Source organism: Patiria miniata, unplaced genomic scaffold, assembly GCF_015706575.1.
Source record: "Patiria miniata isolate m_02_andy unplaced genomic scaffold, ASM1570657v1 HiC_scaffold_6, whole genome shotgun sequence".
Lineage (NCBI taxonomy): Eukaryota > Metazoa > Echinodermata > Asteroidea > Valvatida > Asterinidae > Patiria > Patiria miniata.
In genome coordinates this window covers 19,837,932-19,855,112 of record NW_024037073.1, presented here as the reverse complement: position 1 = coordinate 19,855,112, position 17,181 = coordinate 19,837,932, and the positions used below count along the sequence as shown (strand labels likewise).

General features: G+C 40.8%; 1 protein-coding gene and 1 long non-coding RNA gene across 2 annotated transcripts; one reads left to right on the top strand and one right to left on the bottom strand.

Annotated features, from left to right (window-relative positions):
- Positions 1-1,252: 1,252 nt before the first annotated feature.
- Positions 1,253-9,636, top strand: LOC119742742 (chymotrypsin-like elastase family member 2A). Its single transcript, XM_038218911.1, has 9 exons — positions 1,253-1,489; positions 1,871-1,946; positions 3,229-3,321; positions 3,799-3,915; positions 4,353-4,448; positions 5,116-5,305; positions 5,498-5,760; positions 6,440-6,591; positions 7,441-9,636. Exons 1-9 carry the CDS (start codon positions 1,424-1,426, stop codon positions 7,615-7,617), a joined length of 1,230 nt encoding a protein of 409 aa, XP_038074839.1. The 5' UTR covers positions 1,253-1,423; the 3' UTR covers positions 7,618-9,636.
- A 1,176-nt stretch (positions 9,637-10,812) lies between these two features.
- LOC119743006 lies at positions 10,813-15,796 on the bottom strand. Its single transcript, XR_005272943.1, has 2 exons — positions 14,940-15,796; positions 10,813-12,641 (listed from the first exon to the last, which is right to left on the bottom strand). It is a non-coding gene; the product is annotated as an uncharacterized LOC119743006 (long non-coding RNA).
- Between the last annotated feature and the right edge of the window lie 1,385 nt (positions 15,797-17,181).

Sequence of the window (17,181 nt, the reverse complement as noted above, 5' to 3'; positions counted from 1 at the left end):
CATTTTGCATTTTGCTCCCGATATTCAATCAATTCGACATTTATTTTCACATTGACATCCTCGGTAACAATTCAGACAAAAAATTGTTTATTTACTTAGCAATAAAAAATTTATTCAGTGCGATGAATTTTGTGCGCGAAATGATATTTTTTCCAGAGCATTGCAGACCCGCTACCCAAAATCAACAAAAGAGTAGATTTTCGTTTAATAAAAACCTACAAAATAATTTTTACAAAACTTTTTTGTGCAGGACACACATCTTTTACAAACGAAAAAATGCGGGGAAGGGGGGCCCGGAAGGCGATAACCCATTTTGCTCACACAACTCAAAACCTGAATGCACTATACGTGTACTGCCTGGGCGAAGGGGGGGGGGGGGGGGGGGGAACGACACACCCCAAGTCGACATTGGTCGTCTGTGTTTAGCTGTTCATTTTTAATCTTAATAACTGTCAAACTATGCATTTCCAAATATAGGTTTTTCAGGTTAATTCGCCATCATTTTCCATCATATAAATTCGATAGAAAAATAACATCATTGAAAACATCATTGGCCAAATGTTTTTGTTTCAAATTAAACGCAGCTGGAAAACTTATGCTTCGAAGTCGCTTCCCCTATGTTCGGGTTTTATCCTAAAATAAAGATTTTTAATAACTTTTTTTCCCAAGCCGTTACTTAATATTCGATGGGGGATGATGTCGAACGAAAAATATATTCCTCCAAAATGCAGCATAATACTTTACAAATTTCAAAGTATATGCGGCCTGACAATAAATCAGATGGATCTTTTTTGTGTGTGTGGTGAAAAAGCAACCCGAAATCAGCACTATTTTAATTAGGGTTTCAGCTTCCCAAATGATATTAATATTATGTACGGAGAGAGCAACTTTAATTAGGCCCTAATCCTCAAAATGAAACAAAATATCTTTATATAGGCCTACTTGGTATCGTATCGCGTGGTCTAACAGAACTTTTAACTTTAATGAATGACAGTTTCATTTTGATCATTACAATTTCCAGAATTTCGTTGTGAGCATGCGAAAAGTCCAACGTGAAGAATACAAATCCGCTTGTCACGTCGAGTACACGGGCCTACATAAAAGTTAAAGTTGATCAAGTTTTCTCTGGCGAAAGAGCTAATTATGCAAGAATTTATATTGTGTGCATGGCTGGAAAGAATTTCAAAGTACAAAGAAAGACCAACTGGTGCTTTGCTATAGTTTTTCTCCGAGTGGAATTTCATTGTTATTCCGAAGGAATTCTTATACGGCGAAGGTTTACAACATTAACATGGCCCAATATCTTGCATTGCGGCGCAGACTAGAATGGCGAATAGTTACTTTGGAGTTCGAATTTCTATTTAATCATCACTATCAACACTGAGTATTGCAGTGTTTCAGCTTAATATTAACTTGATATACTATGAAGCATCTGGTGTATCAAGCATTGCTGTTATGTACCATCTTTGACAAGTTCTCTACACAGAAGGTAAAAGTACAGGATAATCTTTATACTTTCAGGCCAGTTTGTGTCGTTTCATACTGGAGGGGAACCTTTTATACTGAAACAGAAAAGAAATACTCCGAACTCCGTCAAGATAAATGTATCAGATGATAGTTTTTTTTTCTAAGACGATATTAGTTTTAAACAAGGGAAATAATGATAAAGTATCATAATGTGCAATTATTTATCACCAGTCCTCATGATAGTAGAAATCATATTCATGAAACTGCCGTAAACTTCGTGATTGTGGCAGTGTGAAGATTGGGGGGGGGGGGGGGGATCCCCCCGAATCCGCCCACGATTTGACTTGAGGTATTAAGATTGAGAGCGGCCATTATGATCGATTTTTTCCTCTTTATATTTTAGAAACCGAAACTTGGGTTTTCTGCAAAATTGAATCAAAATAAGTTTGTTCCTCGTCATCTTCTGGAAACAGAAAGAGGTTAGTACGAATGAGGAAACCTTGTTTTGAGAAATATTTATATTACGCCTATCTGACATTTTTTTAGATAATTCCCCGACCGTAAAGTCGTAATCACTTGCAATTTTGGCGATCATACATCCAAAGAAATACAGACCAGTTGGTCTCTTCAAAGTGCGGGGGGGCTCATGCCATATTTTCAATGGGGAGCGGCAATAAAATCCTAAAATCATTCACACTATATTAACTAATGCACCATTGTCACGACTATTTCTTCTTTAGGGGGAGACCGTTCGCATGTACATCACAATCCTTCTTTTTGCTAATGCAATTTTTTTTTGACGGAATTTATTTTGGGGGGCTAGAAAATTTTTTGGGGGGGCTAAAGCCCCCCCTAGCCCGCCCGTAGAACCGCGCCTGGTACATTGATGTCCTCCATAATTTGCCTTGGTGCTTTCGATCATTTGCCTTGGTGCAATTTCCCATTCCTTGGTGCTCTTTGGTAAAAAAAAATTGAGGAGGTGCGGAAATAGAGGGCGCTGTTGGAGCTACCGCGGAACATTTTGGAAAAAAAAAGATCGACGCGCATGATTAAAATCGACGCGCGCGCTGACCAGAGACCGACTTTTTTTTTTTTTTGGCCTAACAAATGAGTGCACAAAATTGGTTTACTTAATATAATGTATATCCCAGCAAAAGAAAGGCATTGTCCACTAAGATGGCTGCTACGCAAAAGGTCCTTACTTCAGCGATCGTCAGTTATTACAAATATAATTTTTTTATGTTGAAAAACAAAATGAATTTGTGACAGAATTTTTTCTCTCAAGACTCAGGATGACGCTTGAACATTAACTTAAATATTCTCAGAATGATGAGAATGGAAGGAAGCACCCCTCGAGACACTTTTTTTTCCAATGAAAATTCCCTGGCTATTTATTGAATTATCATTGTTTTCCTTCAGGAAGAAACTACAACGTACAAGGGCGGATCCAGAACACAATTTTTTGGGTTGCCAAACAAATTTGTTGGTCCCCCATAAAGTGGGTCCCAAAAATTACGGTCCCAAAAATTCTTTGGATTCTAGATGCACTGTGGTGCGATCTGAGGCTATTTCTGACCACTTTAACCAAATCTTTTGGAGGAAAAGATGGTAGTGTACGCAGTGCCTGCATTTATTGCGACGCCACTTAAAACAAAAATTGGTTTCGGTTTTTTTTTGGGGGGGGGGGCATGGCCCCCGTTGGCGCCCCCCCCCCCCCATCCGCCCTTGTTGACGTATTTATCGTTCCGTTTCTGTTTATAGAACCATGTACATTGACGTGTTTTCGGGGCCGTCTGCACGAGGCATCCTGCGAATGCCTTTGTAAACGAAACTGGAGAGGGCCATCTTGCGACGGTGAGCAGTATTGAAAAAGAAAAGAAAACTTGATTTACCGATTGCTAAACATAAAGTGTGTTTTGCCACTGTATAAAGAATAAAAACACCAATTTCCTTCTCCAAAGGAAACAAAAAGATTGTACAAAATTCTCAAGAAAACGCACATCAGTAACTCAAAAGATTTCCTTTGCTTTTACTTTTGTTCGGGGGGGGGGGGGGGGGAGTTCTGGGCAGTCCTAGGCAGAGTTTCTTTTTGTGCCCCATTTGTTGCATTGGCATCGAATAAGAAGGCGGGGCACATCGATTATGCCAACTTTAATGGGTGTGGCTACGTCCCACGCTGGACTCCGTTCCAGGCTGAAGTTTCAATAAATCAACACAGCTTGTGATTTAAATTCATGCGACATCATTATTTTTCCATGGGGTTTAACATTATTTGCAAGGAAAAAAGTGTCTAGGTCTTGCCAGAATGTTTCTAATATTGTTCATTTCCAGAAAGGATTTGTAAACCTTGGCAGGGGAGTTGCTCAACAAAAACACAATGTGTCAACAAGTTGAAGTTTTGCGACGGAGTGCCAAATTGCTCAGATGGTTCGGATGAAAACACATGCAGTGAGTTAATTTCATCATTTTGCTGAAGTGGAGTAAGGGGCTGGGTATGCCTCCCCTTCCCACCTGCCCCCACCCCACCCCATGTGTCCACCCATTTGGGAGAGGGCAAAATGACCTTTTATTGTTAAGACCAACAGAGGGCCCTCTCCATAAAATGAGGCCCCCTAAGTGCCAACCTGCCAATTGGATTGGACCCTAGTGATGCCATTACTTCATCCCAAAGACTCTGGGAAGTGGAAGTGGGGCCCAAGTTCTGTCAGTTAAATAAGGGGTTAAACTTTTCTTAAATATACCTCATTGGCCTTACATAGCTCCAGCAATTTTCAGCTATAGAACCCCCCCCCCCCAAAAAAAAAACATCCCTCAACAGAGCAGCCTTCTTATTATCAGAAAAGTGATTATTGTTCTGTTACTTATTCTCAATCGTTTAATTGCAGCCTGTGTCAACAAAGTCTGCCATAATGGTGGTCGGTTGGATAAAGTGACGTGCGCTTGCATATGTACATCCGATTGGACAGGGGAGCGTTGTAAAAGTAGGTAGAACATCACCTTGGGGTTACCCAGGGAGGAAACCCATAGAATCAGGCAGGGGCTGAAACCCAATCCACACTTTGGCCTGGCTTCTAGGTTGGATTCAAGCCTGGGTCACAGACATAGATGGCAAGTAATGTACTTCACCAATCTCACTCCCAAGTTGAGAGGGAGAGCGTGGCCTAGTGGTTGGGGTTCGTGACTCGACTACAGAGGGTCGTGATCAGAGGGTCAGGGGTTCCAATCCAGCTGCTGACCATATGTGTGTCCTTGGGCAAGCCACTGCACCGAGTAGCCTAGTGGTTCATGACTCCAGAGGGTCAGGGCTTCGAATCCAGCTCCTGGTCATATGTGTGTCCTTAGGCAAGCCACTTCACCCCCACTTGCCTCTCGCCACCCAGGGTCCGTTCCGGCATTAGCTGGAGAGTAACCTGTGATGGACTAGTGGCATCCCATCCAGGGGGATAGAAATACCCTTGGTCGTTTCATGCTACTGAAACCAGAGATAAACGCCGGCCTGATGGGCCACATTGGCTCGTGACAGACTTTACCTAAATTGTTAGCTTCTATGATAGAAGGGACGTGCTCTACTAATAATATTGATCTAAAACCTGGACCTTCTAGGTATAATGGATGAGTTTCTTTAATCTGTTTTTTTTTTTATTCTAGCCCCAAGCCCTGCCAATTGTGGCTTACGGCTGGTGGACAAGAGTCGCATCATCGGGGGACAGAGTGCCGATATTGAACACTATCCCTGGCAGGTCCAGCTGAGGTACCGATCTACGAGGACTAGCTGGTACTTTGTCTGTGGTGGGACGCTTATATCTCCTCAGCATGTTGTCACGGCTGCTCACTGTGTGTAAGATTCCGTTTCAGAGATTTGTCGGTGATAGTTATTATCTTTCTTGCAGTTTTGATTTTCAGAGTAACTGCATCAGTAATCCCAAAGTGCTAAACCTCTTTCCTTGTTTACAATTCATCTGTCACAGCAACACACTATCAAATGTAAACAATATGATGTTGTTTTTTTACTTCCATCTATCTCTTACAGTGTGGATAGAATAACCAATCGATGGCGAGTGTATTTAGGCCGCAGATGGCGTCAGAGCGGAGGGGAGAAGGTCCGGGATGTCGGGAAGGTCTTCGTCCACCAGCAGTACGATTCGATTAAGGACTCCAATGACATAGCGTTGATGGAATTGATTTTTCCTGTGAGCTTCAGTCGTCGGATTCAGCCGGCTTGTTTGCCCTTGCCGGACAGGCAGCGATTCAACAGCGACTCGGCTTGCTTCGTCAGTGGCTGGGGAGTAACTGGTAAAGTGTGGTAGATTAGTTGATTTCAGCAGCCACCATTGAGGTGCGTTGGTTACGTTAACTCATTAGCAATGAATGCACAAGAGGTCTACTAGATCTCTGTTGAACCAAAGCACATTCCTCAAAGATGGCAGCAGTGCAAACAATCTATTTGGTATGTCTCTGATAGGCTGGGGTTTGTGACTCCACAGGGTCATGATCAGAGGGTCAGGGGTTCAAATCCAGCTGCTGGCCATATGTGTGTGTGTTTGGGCAAGCCACTTCACCCCCACTTATCTTAATGTATTGTAACGTCGACCGGATCCTGGGTTTTCACACGCCAGACGAAGAAAACCACACTATTCTTCAAGGTTTCGGGGCTCTGGGTCATTTATTCTTGCCACTTTCTTACACGAGGCTCTCTCCTTTCACAACTCACAACAAAAACACGTTATACAAAAGTGTCACACTACTGAGTCGGCGCAGTCGGGCATCGGGTCTCCCTGGCCAAGCGCAGGGGTCCCGACGCTACAGTTGCACCGTGAGTCCGTGCTGGCGCCCTCTGCCAGCGGCCCGGTTAGACAACTCGTTGGTTTGCCTTTAGATGCTTGCTAGCTTGATGTCTTAGCTGGACATGTATTTGATCTTGGCAGGATTCTTGCAATGATGTAACTGCAAGCTTATCTGTTGTAATTTACAGAGCAGGGAGGCATTCTGCCATACAGTCTTCAAGCAGCTCAAGTTGTACTTGTTCCCAATAAGCAGTGTGCTGACGTATTCCTGGATCTGACAGACTCGATGATCTGTGCAGCTGAATCACTGCTAATCCTGGGAAAGGTTGATACCTGTCAGGTAAAAAACAAAGTCTTTAAAGCTCAAAACTAATGTTAACGAGTCAAAAAGATTTTACGCAGCGGCCTTATTACCAAGATTTTCATACAGGTAGAGAAAACTTAAATGGTAGCCTTTTGGGGCGTGTGGCCTAGTGGTTTGGGTTTGTGACTTGTGAACACAGTGGTCAGGGGTTTGAATCCAAGTGCTGGCCATATTTATGTTGTGTCCTTGGGCAAGCCACTTCACCCCCACTTGCCTGTCTCCACCTAGGAGTATAAAGTTAAGGGTAAGGGCACATATACATTTTCCAGCATGATGTAACAATTTTTCAACGTGGGAGAAATTCTCAATTTCTCCTGTAAGGGTCAGGGAGGTGCCACCCTAAGATTTACCCGCTGATTATACTTGAACAATAAAGACTTGATAAAGACTTGATATGTGGACCTTACTGGCTCCTTGCATGACATTTAGAAGATGATGAGAATATAGAGAATACTTGATGGCACATTTGCCACCACGAGTTTATTAAACAAGAGTTAGAAGACACACAATATAAAATCTGTATCCTCTCAGACGTGATACCGTTTGCCTTTTCCCCGGTTTGATCTTTGGGTGTGATCCCTGGCTACATGGCATTAAACAGGTTTATGGCGTCTTGAACAAAGATATTGACAAACTGGTAAACCATCAACGTAGGCCTGGATAGCTCAGTTGGTACAGTGTTCAGGAGGTTTTGCAGGTTCAAACCCTACTACAGTCAATTTCTGAGCTCAGTTTTATAATTAATTTGAAAAAAAAAACCTGTCAATTATTTTCTCCTGTAAATGGAATCCCTTATTAACGATCTGTCTTTACATTCATATCCAGGGCGATTCAGGTGGTCCACTGAGCTGTGCAGCCATCAACTCCCACGGCTTCCTGCGATGGCACTTGGTGGGAATTACAAGCTACGGCTTCGGGTGCGGCAAACGTGGACTGCCTGGGGTGTACACCAAAGTGTCTAAGTTTGTTGACTGGCTGGACGAGAGGATGAACTCCAATTAACATCTGGCTGGTCATGCCACTACATTTTTTTTAAACCAACACCATCAACAGAGATGCCAACCGTTACTCTTTTGGAGTAATTATTAGGATTTTGAGGCATGTTATTACTCTTGAAAATCCCAGCTGTCCTATACGCCAACATTGTGGTTACTCTGAAAAGTACTGTGGTTACTCTTAAACTTGACTGTTGTCCTATGTATTTACATTAATGCAGGAAGAATCATTACTATTTTGTAGTCGTAAAGTAAAGTAAAGTCGTAAAGTAAAGTAAAGTTGGCATCTCTACATCAAAATCAATTTTGCTATAATTTGAAATCCTGAATAGCTAGGACTCGAAATATAAAAAAATACACAGACCTAAAAAAAAAAAATTATGCAACAACACACTTTTATTTCACAATTATTTTTTTTCAACAGACCCGAGACCTAATGACCTAATGGCTTTGTTTACATATGCGCTTTCCTATGGGAGTGAAGTCGGGACACCGGACGAAGTAGGGACTGTCTACCACATAGGAAGGGCACATGTAAACACAGTGTGACGTCATTATAGGTCTCAGGCCTATTGTAACTTTTTTTCAGGCTGAGGTTCCCCCCAATTTTCACACTTTTAAGAGTATACTTACAGTACATTTCAGAAAAGGCATATAAAATGTAAATCGTCTTTTTCAATTATAGAAATGAAGACAATTGCAAAAGACATTGTTTTGTTTTTTCTATCACAAAAAATTTGAATGGACTATCATTTTCCCATGAATAAATAGCAGTTAACCGTAAGAGGAAATCTTTCTCCCACAGATCCTGCGATATTTACTTCCTTGTTTTAAATAACTACACACGCTTTCTCATTTTCATACACAGATATGTCCATCTTTTTGGTGTCTAATCCAAGGCTTCTAAAAATGTTTAAGGTCCTTGATAATTGTCTTTTTGCAATTACTTACCTGGCATACTACTGAGAAAGAAATGTAATTTGTATAAAGATGCGAGTGGTTCACAAAACACAGTTTGGATGCATCCAAATCAACATGCTTATTTAAAATTGCAGGTAATTTGCATGTATTTTCTTGAGGCCAAACTTTGACTATAGCCAAGGATTCTGCACCATATTCAGTAGTGCGGGACACCATACAGTACTGCAACTGATTTGAATTTTGTGCATTATCAGTCACTAATGATACTGAAGCCTACCCTAAATTAATGGCCACAGCTGGTAGTTACACATGGGTCTATGGAAAGCGGCTTCAGCTGTTGGCAAATAATTTTAAGGTATAATGGACCATTTGTCATTTGAGAATATTTTTTTGTTTGAAGCAATTAACAACCTGATGAAGTTTCAGCTCTGTTAATGCTGTAAATTCCCGAGAAATTAAAACAATATTCTAGGATCTGGATTTCAATTCAAAAGTTGCCCAGTCATAATTTGAAATGTAGACAGGTTGCGTCCAAAATCAGCATCTGGACATGTTCTCATTCAGCTGATTGCAGCTATGTGATGTCACGCACTGAACCGACGAATAATAGTGAAGCGCGTGTGTGATGCTCATGCCAACATTTGCGAGCACCAATTTATGGACACACCTTTGGAACTGACCTTCTTTTATTGTTTTCTTCAAAATGACAGCATACCAGAAGAAACAATTTCTCATAGAGTGTAGTGCCATTGCTATCTTTAAACCAAGTAAGCTTTTCAACAATAATTTAGTCGGTTACTTTTTGGATAGCTGCAAATGGTCCACTCTTCCATTAAACAGTTTGAATGCAGCTTGAAATGCCAAAGTTACCAGGGACTTTTTAAAGCTATTGATGCACCACAGAATATATGCAGAAGTCATACAGATGACTAACAACAAACTGTACATCACATGAAAATATGTACACTTCATATATAAACTGTCCTTTTTTTGTCTAGGCAAGGCACTCTGCACTTTATTTACATGGCTCAAAATCGTGACATACATGTATTTACATCTTTGGAAAGAGGTTCGTAATTTGATCAGAGAAGTTTTCCTTTTAAAAAATTCCAGACCAGCTCGATATTTCAACTGCGCATGTGCACAATGATATGGGTCACGGATCAATCGGGATACATCAAAGACGCACAGTGGCGTAGCCAGGAATTTTTCGGGGGGGGGGGGCACTGGGGGGGGGGGGGGGGGGCTGGAACATTTCATGGGGGGGGGCGTCATGTAGATCAATGATAAAATTTTTTAGTAACTCAAAATCTCAATGGGGGGGGGGGGTTGACTGGGGGGGGGCGACGAGGTTTCATGGGGGGGCTATCGTCCCCCCACGCCCCCCCTTGGCTATGCCACTGAAGACGCATGAACGCGCAAGGAGACAGTCGCATGACGCTCGCGCGTTTATTCCGAGCAGAATCATGAGCAGAATGGACGTTTGCGTATCATCGCGAATGAACTTTGACCTGGACTACTTCATCGAGATACCCAACTGGTTTATAAGCCTTTGTACTAATTACGTCACACTTTGTTTACATGTGCACTTTCCTATGGAGCCAGTGGGGGCCCACGGTCCACTGAGCACCATAGGAAAGCACACACGTAAACAAAGTGTGACGTAATTAGTACAGAGGCTTATTGGTGGGCACAGAAACTATGTATGTATGTACTGTTTCACGAAACATTTTTGTACAATTGTACAGTCTTTTTTTGATCTTTGACAAGCTTTGTTGATAAAAAATTAGCATTCGACAAAAATATGTCCACCATCAACCAAGTTGTGACCTGTCAGCACGAAATCAGCAAAATGTCGGAAATTCCTATTTTACAGTACAGTGAGGCAAATTAAGCCAAAATTGGAAGGGGTGGCTAATATTTTTTCCCAGGGGAACCTCAATCTGAAAGGCTCGTGCTACCTTCTCTCATCACATTTAATGAGTTGACTGTTCATTCACTGTAATAACACAGCAGCAGGATTGTTTTAATGCCATTTCCTCAGAATTTTGTTCTACGTCAATTTAGTTGGCAGTCCATTTTATTAATGAACTCTGTACCCTCATATGTTATATACATGTACCATTAGAAAGCTCTTGTTCTGCAGAATCTAGAAATAAAAATATCCCAATTCTTAAAGAGTTGACCTTACTCTCATTTTACGGTGACAGGTCACGTTTGGCAACGGCGAAGGTTGAACCCTGACTACGACAACTAACAAAACGATAGTACAAAGTCCACAAACAATATGAAAATATATTTACAAGTACACAACAAACCAGATGCACAATATAACACAAACTTGTCCCATATGTAGTCATTAGTACAAACTTAAAAACACACTTTCTACAAACAGAAATGTGTATACGTATTACCCTATGAGATATCCAACGATCGACAGGTAGACACAAAATAATGTAGTGCACCTGTGTCCCATTGGCATGTGGAACACAGACACACTATTTGTTTTCGTGGGGGTCTACCCAATGCTCCCCAATACCTATGCTCCCCAATATCGATATTCCCCGAAATCCTTAGGATTAGGGTTAGGGTTAGGCTTAGGATTTCAGGGAACATCAGTATTGGGGAACATAGGTATGCACCCGTTTTTTCGTGTTCCACAAGTGCAAGTGGTATAATGAATTATCTTCAAGCACAGGGGCGTCGCTAGAACATTTTCAATGGGGAGGGGGGGGGGGTGTAGGACCAAATTTGCCAACAAGTTTGCATACAAAACTTTCGACATGTCGAAAAGAAAAAAACTTCCTCAAATTTACCAACAGAAAAAGTTATGGGTGTGAAAAGTAAAATTTGCCGACAAACTTGCAATGAAATATTTGACTAGCAAAAAACAAAGAACAAAAAAAAAAAAGTCCTCCGATTCAAAATTTGCCAACAACAGTAAAAGAATATAAAAAAGGCCCTCAATTTTACACATTTGCCGACAACAATTATGGATTTGCCGACAGAAATTATGAATGGGTGGGTGTCATACGCCCCCACACCCTCCCACTAGCAATGGCCCTGTTCAAGCACAGTAAGATCCAACATGCATGCTGGACGTGGCTCCTTTCCCCAGCTTGCTATTATTAAAGCGCAGTCACCATGCAACTTCCACGATGAAAGTGTTCATTGTACCCAGACCAGGGCAATAACAAACCATGTTCACAACCGTCCAGCCATAGATCAGTGCAGCAGTGCTGAGTACACATGTACTCCAGGCTTACAAAAGGACAAAAATTGTATCAAACTGGGTAAAAATTGTGAAACTGAAAAAGGGGCTCACTGCCCCACTCTTCCTGCACACATGCGGTGAGGGCCTTCCCTGTAATAAATTGTCTGTGCATTTGAACACTCTGCTTAAATGAATCCTAGCTTCAACTCAACCTGAAAGCATCTTTTAAGTTACTCAAGAAAAGAAAGTACACTTGTGCCAAATTCAAAACAATGACAAACTTAAGTAGTGGCCCAATAGACCATTATCATATTGCGGCCATCTTGCTTTTTTTCCCATTCAAATCAACGTAACCCAAGCGAGGCTGCAAGGAAAAATAGTCTGGTTCCTTTTTGCACAAAAAAACATTATCATTCAGTACTTATATTGAATACAGGGAACATGACTGAAATGGTGGCTGCATGATAACAGTCTATAGACTCTGTGCAAACAGTAGATGGATATTTTTGACCACTTTCTCAAGCCCAGTGGACGAAATTAACACACCAGGTTCGCATACTGGTTCGCATGCGTATGGCGCAAAGTACTGACTAAATGTATTCTAAATGTACGCCAATTCCTTAGCGTCTTTGAATGTGTTCGAACGTCCCTGCCCATCTCCCCCAACTCTCCCTTTGTAACCGTTGAGGGGTACTTCTGCACGGAGCCATACTCGCAAACCTAACACTACTGATGACAGACATTCCTCCAGCATTGCCATGAGCGTTGCATTATTTGTCATTCCTCTACGGCTGGAGGCAGAATGAGCACATTCAGTTGTGCATGTTGACCTTGAAGCACAGGCAGTCAATGGTGTCACATTCTGGGGCCTGGCAGGCACAGTCACAGCCGGCACACTGCGTTCAAACACAGAAAAGAACATGATCAACATTGCCAATGATGAAAACTACATGTGCACTAGCAGGGCTAATAAGTGGCATGAAGTAAAACTGCCTGTAGCCAATTAATGCAGGTTTTTAAATGTACATGTTCTGCAAATGTCTGTTCTATACAGGGTGGATTAAAAAATAATAATATGAAACCGAGATATTATTGCTAATTGGAACAGACGTAGGGCACATGTGAATCAAAGGGAGATATCCTCTGTTAGGGTTGAATCTCCTCTTTAATATGACACCCTGATCGTGTCCTAACTAAATAGACCCTTTCATAAGATTGGTCACTGCTCAGTCAACCGTGAATGTAAGGACACGATCAGGGTGTCATTTGAAAGAGGAGATTCAACCCTAACAGAGCATATCTCCATTTGATTCACATGTGCCCTACTTCTGTCCCAATTAGCAATTATATTTCAGTTTCATTTTTGTCCCACCCTGTATAAACTGAAAACTCCATGTACAAATAGGATTCCCGACTTTCCATTTCAATAATCATTTTCTGTGTGTAAGAAAAATACAAACACGTAAATGGGTCATTCTACAAATGTGTCCACTCTTTTTCCTGTCCCTGTTACATCTGATGCAATTCCTTAATGCAGTCATCCTCCAAGATTGATTATGAAAAAGCAAACTACCAACATATAAAACATTATTGAAGTCATTCTTAATGATACTTGAATTGAAAATAACACATTTCAGGGACAGGAAAGATCTCACACTTTGGATCCTACATTTATACAAATGACCCAATATAAGTAAAAAGTGTTCATCGAATCAGCACTTATTTTGGTGCCCATAGACACCTATACCCACCGACCCGAAGAACGGACCAATCTAAATTATGGCAAATGATTGGCACACCATGTTGATGTAATGACTGACACTATGTTTATTTTGGAGAAAACATGTCGATGTGAATTAAGTAAATGAGGATTTTGAACATGCAAAAAGAGTGATATCTTTTCCTGAAATGTTTTCATTGTTACTTTTAGAATGATTCATAGATTATTCATCAGGTTTACTTTTTACGTTTTAAAAAAAAAATCTTACAACGATGCAGAGCCCCAAAAGTGAAACTAGTTCTTCAAGATTTAATATCTTTTTTTTTTTGAAGAGGCTCTCGGCTGTTCCAAAATTGTATCACTCAATGGTTTCCACGTAATGATATAAAATGACCAATAAAAGGTAAACATGAATACGCAATGTGAGCGACATCTTCTAAATGTGTTTGTAGGACTAAAATGTGTTCCATCTCCAGACAGACATCATGGATCTTGGATATTTGATTGTCCCTAATTGTGGCTTAATTCTTTTTTTCTTTTATCAACACATGCCATTCTTGCTGCAGAGCATGCACCATGTTGAACAAGAACAATCTTTGAGGTAGCATTTCAGGGAGTGTGTTCCACATCTAAACAAAATCTGTATAAATGCTGGGATATGATAAAAAAAAAGTATGAATCTTCTTGAAAAACAGAAATGAGGCAATGAAAATGTGATATCTTGAGACTCGGATGGCTTCAATAAAATGACTTTTTTAATGCACATTTGGAACATCTTTCCCATAGCAAATATACACCCTGCGTGGATGCTTCTTTTATCATTGAATTCTCAAGCTTCCCAACATTTGATTAATTCTGCCAGGGAGAAGACCTTTGTAAAAACTGTGCTTCTCTTCTCCTTTGTTAAATCTTCGAAACTAGACGCGCCGTAAGACAATAGTCACGATAGGCCTAAATTGCTTCAATTCATGACCAAATCATAAATTTATCAAAATGTGAGAAACACATTCTTTATGCACATGTAGAAGTATGGCACAAAACAGTTGTCTGATTGTATAGCCGTACTTTGACGTCATCCAATACAGCTCGCAGCAGATACTCCCGACGGCTTTTGTTTTCCTTCTGAATTTTAGCAGAAGCTTTTTTAGTTTCAATTTTTTTTTTGTTACAGCTGAAACTCCCCTTATCTAATTTCGGTGTTGTAGATTGTTTCAAATATGTAATCTTAAAAAATTAGTCAAAGTTTGCCACAGTGATGGTACCGATCTTTAAGATAAGCATTTTTTAGTTTTTGGGGTGATCGGTTCGAGCAAAATGTTTACTAATGACATGACAGTCTGCTGTGACATGCACCAAAGCATAGTATCACTGTGTCCAACATATTTATGGTATGTACAAATGGAAGAATGAAATGAAAAATAGCAGTGACGACACAAGTTGACTCGAGGGGAAGAGAGAGACCGGTGTTACTCACTTCACAGTGGGAACAGGAACACGAGTTACCGGTCCCACAACAAGACGGTGTTGAGGGGGACCCACAAGAGCAACAGGACTAAGGAAGAGGGTTAGTGGGGAGAGAGAGGGGGGTTATTATCCGAAATACAAGGCAAGTTAGAAGCAAAAGAAACTGTCTAGCATTTAGGCTGTGGCTTTTAAAGATACTTTATGCATAGAGCTGACAACTTTAGATTAGCATTTGCTTGACACAGTCTTGCAAATTAACAAACAAAAGGAATATGATCGTGAGCTGCAGCTATCACCCATTTTAAGTGCAAACACACTGCGTAGGCCTACAAGCTTTGCAGAAATCATTCCGTACATGAAAGCTACAAGAATGGTGAAGTAACAAGTGGAGACACACAATTTTTAAAATCGCTTTTAAGAATTGCCTTTCATTTCCATGCATAATCATTGAGTAGTTTTGTTTCAGGACGTTATTAAATTCCCAGTATAAATCATTATCCTTGGAAATTTTGCAGGGACTCAAATTTACTTTATCATGTTTACCTTTGCTTACACATACACGTTTGTTTATGGTGTAAATCAAGGATTTTCTTTTGTTCCCCTTCCCTTTTCCTTTGTTTGTACTATAACTTTTTCGCAACAGCTCTCATTGGTTTTGTACACGTTTCTAACCGAGGAATCCTCGATTTGGTCCCTGTCCTCGATTCTCCGATGATGTTGCACATGTGTGTCCTCGATTTACACCATAAACAAACGCTGTACCTCTTGAACAAAGTCATGGCTCTGCAAACACGCTGGATGAGGATTGCTAACAATTTTATCGAGATGCTGCGCCAACATTTCCAAGACCATCAACTTTGAAATAAGCTTATTAGCAAGACTACCAAACACTGGTGAGGAAGGCAGCTTGAATGGTTGCATTGCATCTACTCTGATGGATGGCAGATAGGACAGCGAATGAGAGTTTGAAAAATTACATACATACGGGGATTCAGTCATATGGGGATACAGTCATTTTAGGTTCCTCAAAAATTCTTTCCAATGTCACCCCCCCCCCCAATCTGCAGGTCACAAAATCACAAAGTTGTCAGAACACTTATTGTACGAAAGGAGTAAGGTATTACACACACCCAGATTTACATATGTCCAGTCTGCTTTCTTGTGTGCTTGTGTACAATGCTTTAATAATAATAATAACTGGATTTTATACAGAGCGCCAAATTGCCAAATACAAGGTCATGGCTGGTGGTAAGTTGTCTAGTCTGAGGATCAGACGTTTACGTGTGCAGAACCACACAAACGAACGTCTGATATATCCTAGCATGCAAATTGTACGTGACCCCGTGCGCACCAGCCAATCAGAGTCGACTTTAGAAACTGTGACGTCATTTCGATCAGAAACGTGGAGTAAGCTGTTGATGGGTCGATTTGGCTGCCACGTTTTTGTAAAACAACACTTGCCTGATAAATAACCAAGACAACAATACAAATGCACTGAATTCTGGTTCAGCAATGCCTTACAGGTCCTATTCACAGGTTGAATTCTGACTCAGGATCAAAATGACGACAACAAAAAAAACCTTCGAATGTGGGATGTAGAGGTTGTACTTGTAGGTGCCTTGGGCTGGGAATATGGTATGATTTCGTGGTTTAAAGGGTGGTACCCGGTACATGTAGTAGGTTTTAAAGGGAGCACACCATTCCACATACCACAGTTCAGCTCAAACTTTACAGAAATGACTCTTGCCGACACACTGATCAAGTCCTGACGAAATCAACATGCATTACGAGAACATTTTGCATCACATATCGGGCCTTTTGGCAAGTACCAGAAACTACTTGATGCAAATGCGAATCGACTTTGACATCTGGAAACATTCACTTCGAAATTTCACTTGAGTTGCAATGCCTTCCACTTTTTCAAATTTGCAGCACCAATTGCTGAAGTGATTCCACAAATTTGCTTTCATGTTCGCTTTCGTGCAAAGTATAAACCGGCCGTTAAAGGGAATATATATACAACATTTGTAAACATCGAAAAATAAAACTACCAAGTTTTTTACGAAATACCTTACTAGGATGTTGGTAAATGACAGTCACAAGCATTCTGTAAAATTACGGCACCTGGTGTGAAGTCATTTTCAAGAAAATGGTATTTTTGTATACATTTCCAACGGTGGTCGGCAGACCACCGTTGGAAAAGCCTAACTACATGTATTGTTCAACTACTGCTCCATATTTACCATTTGTTT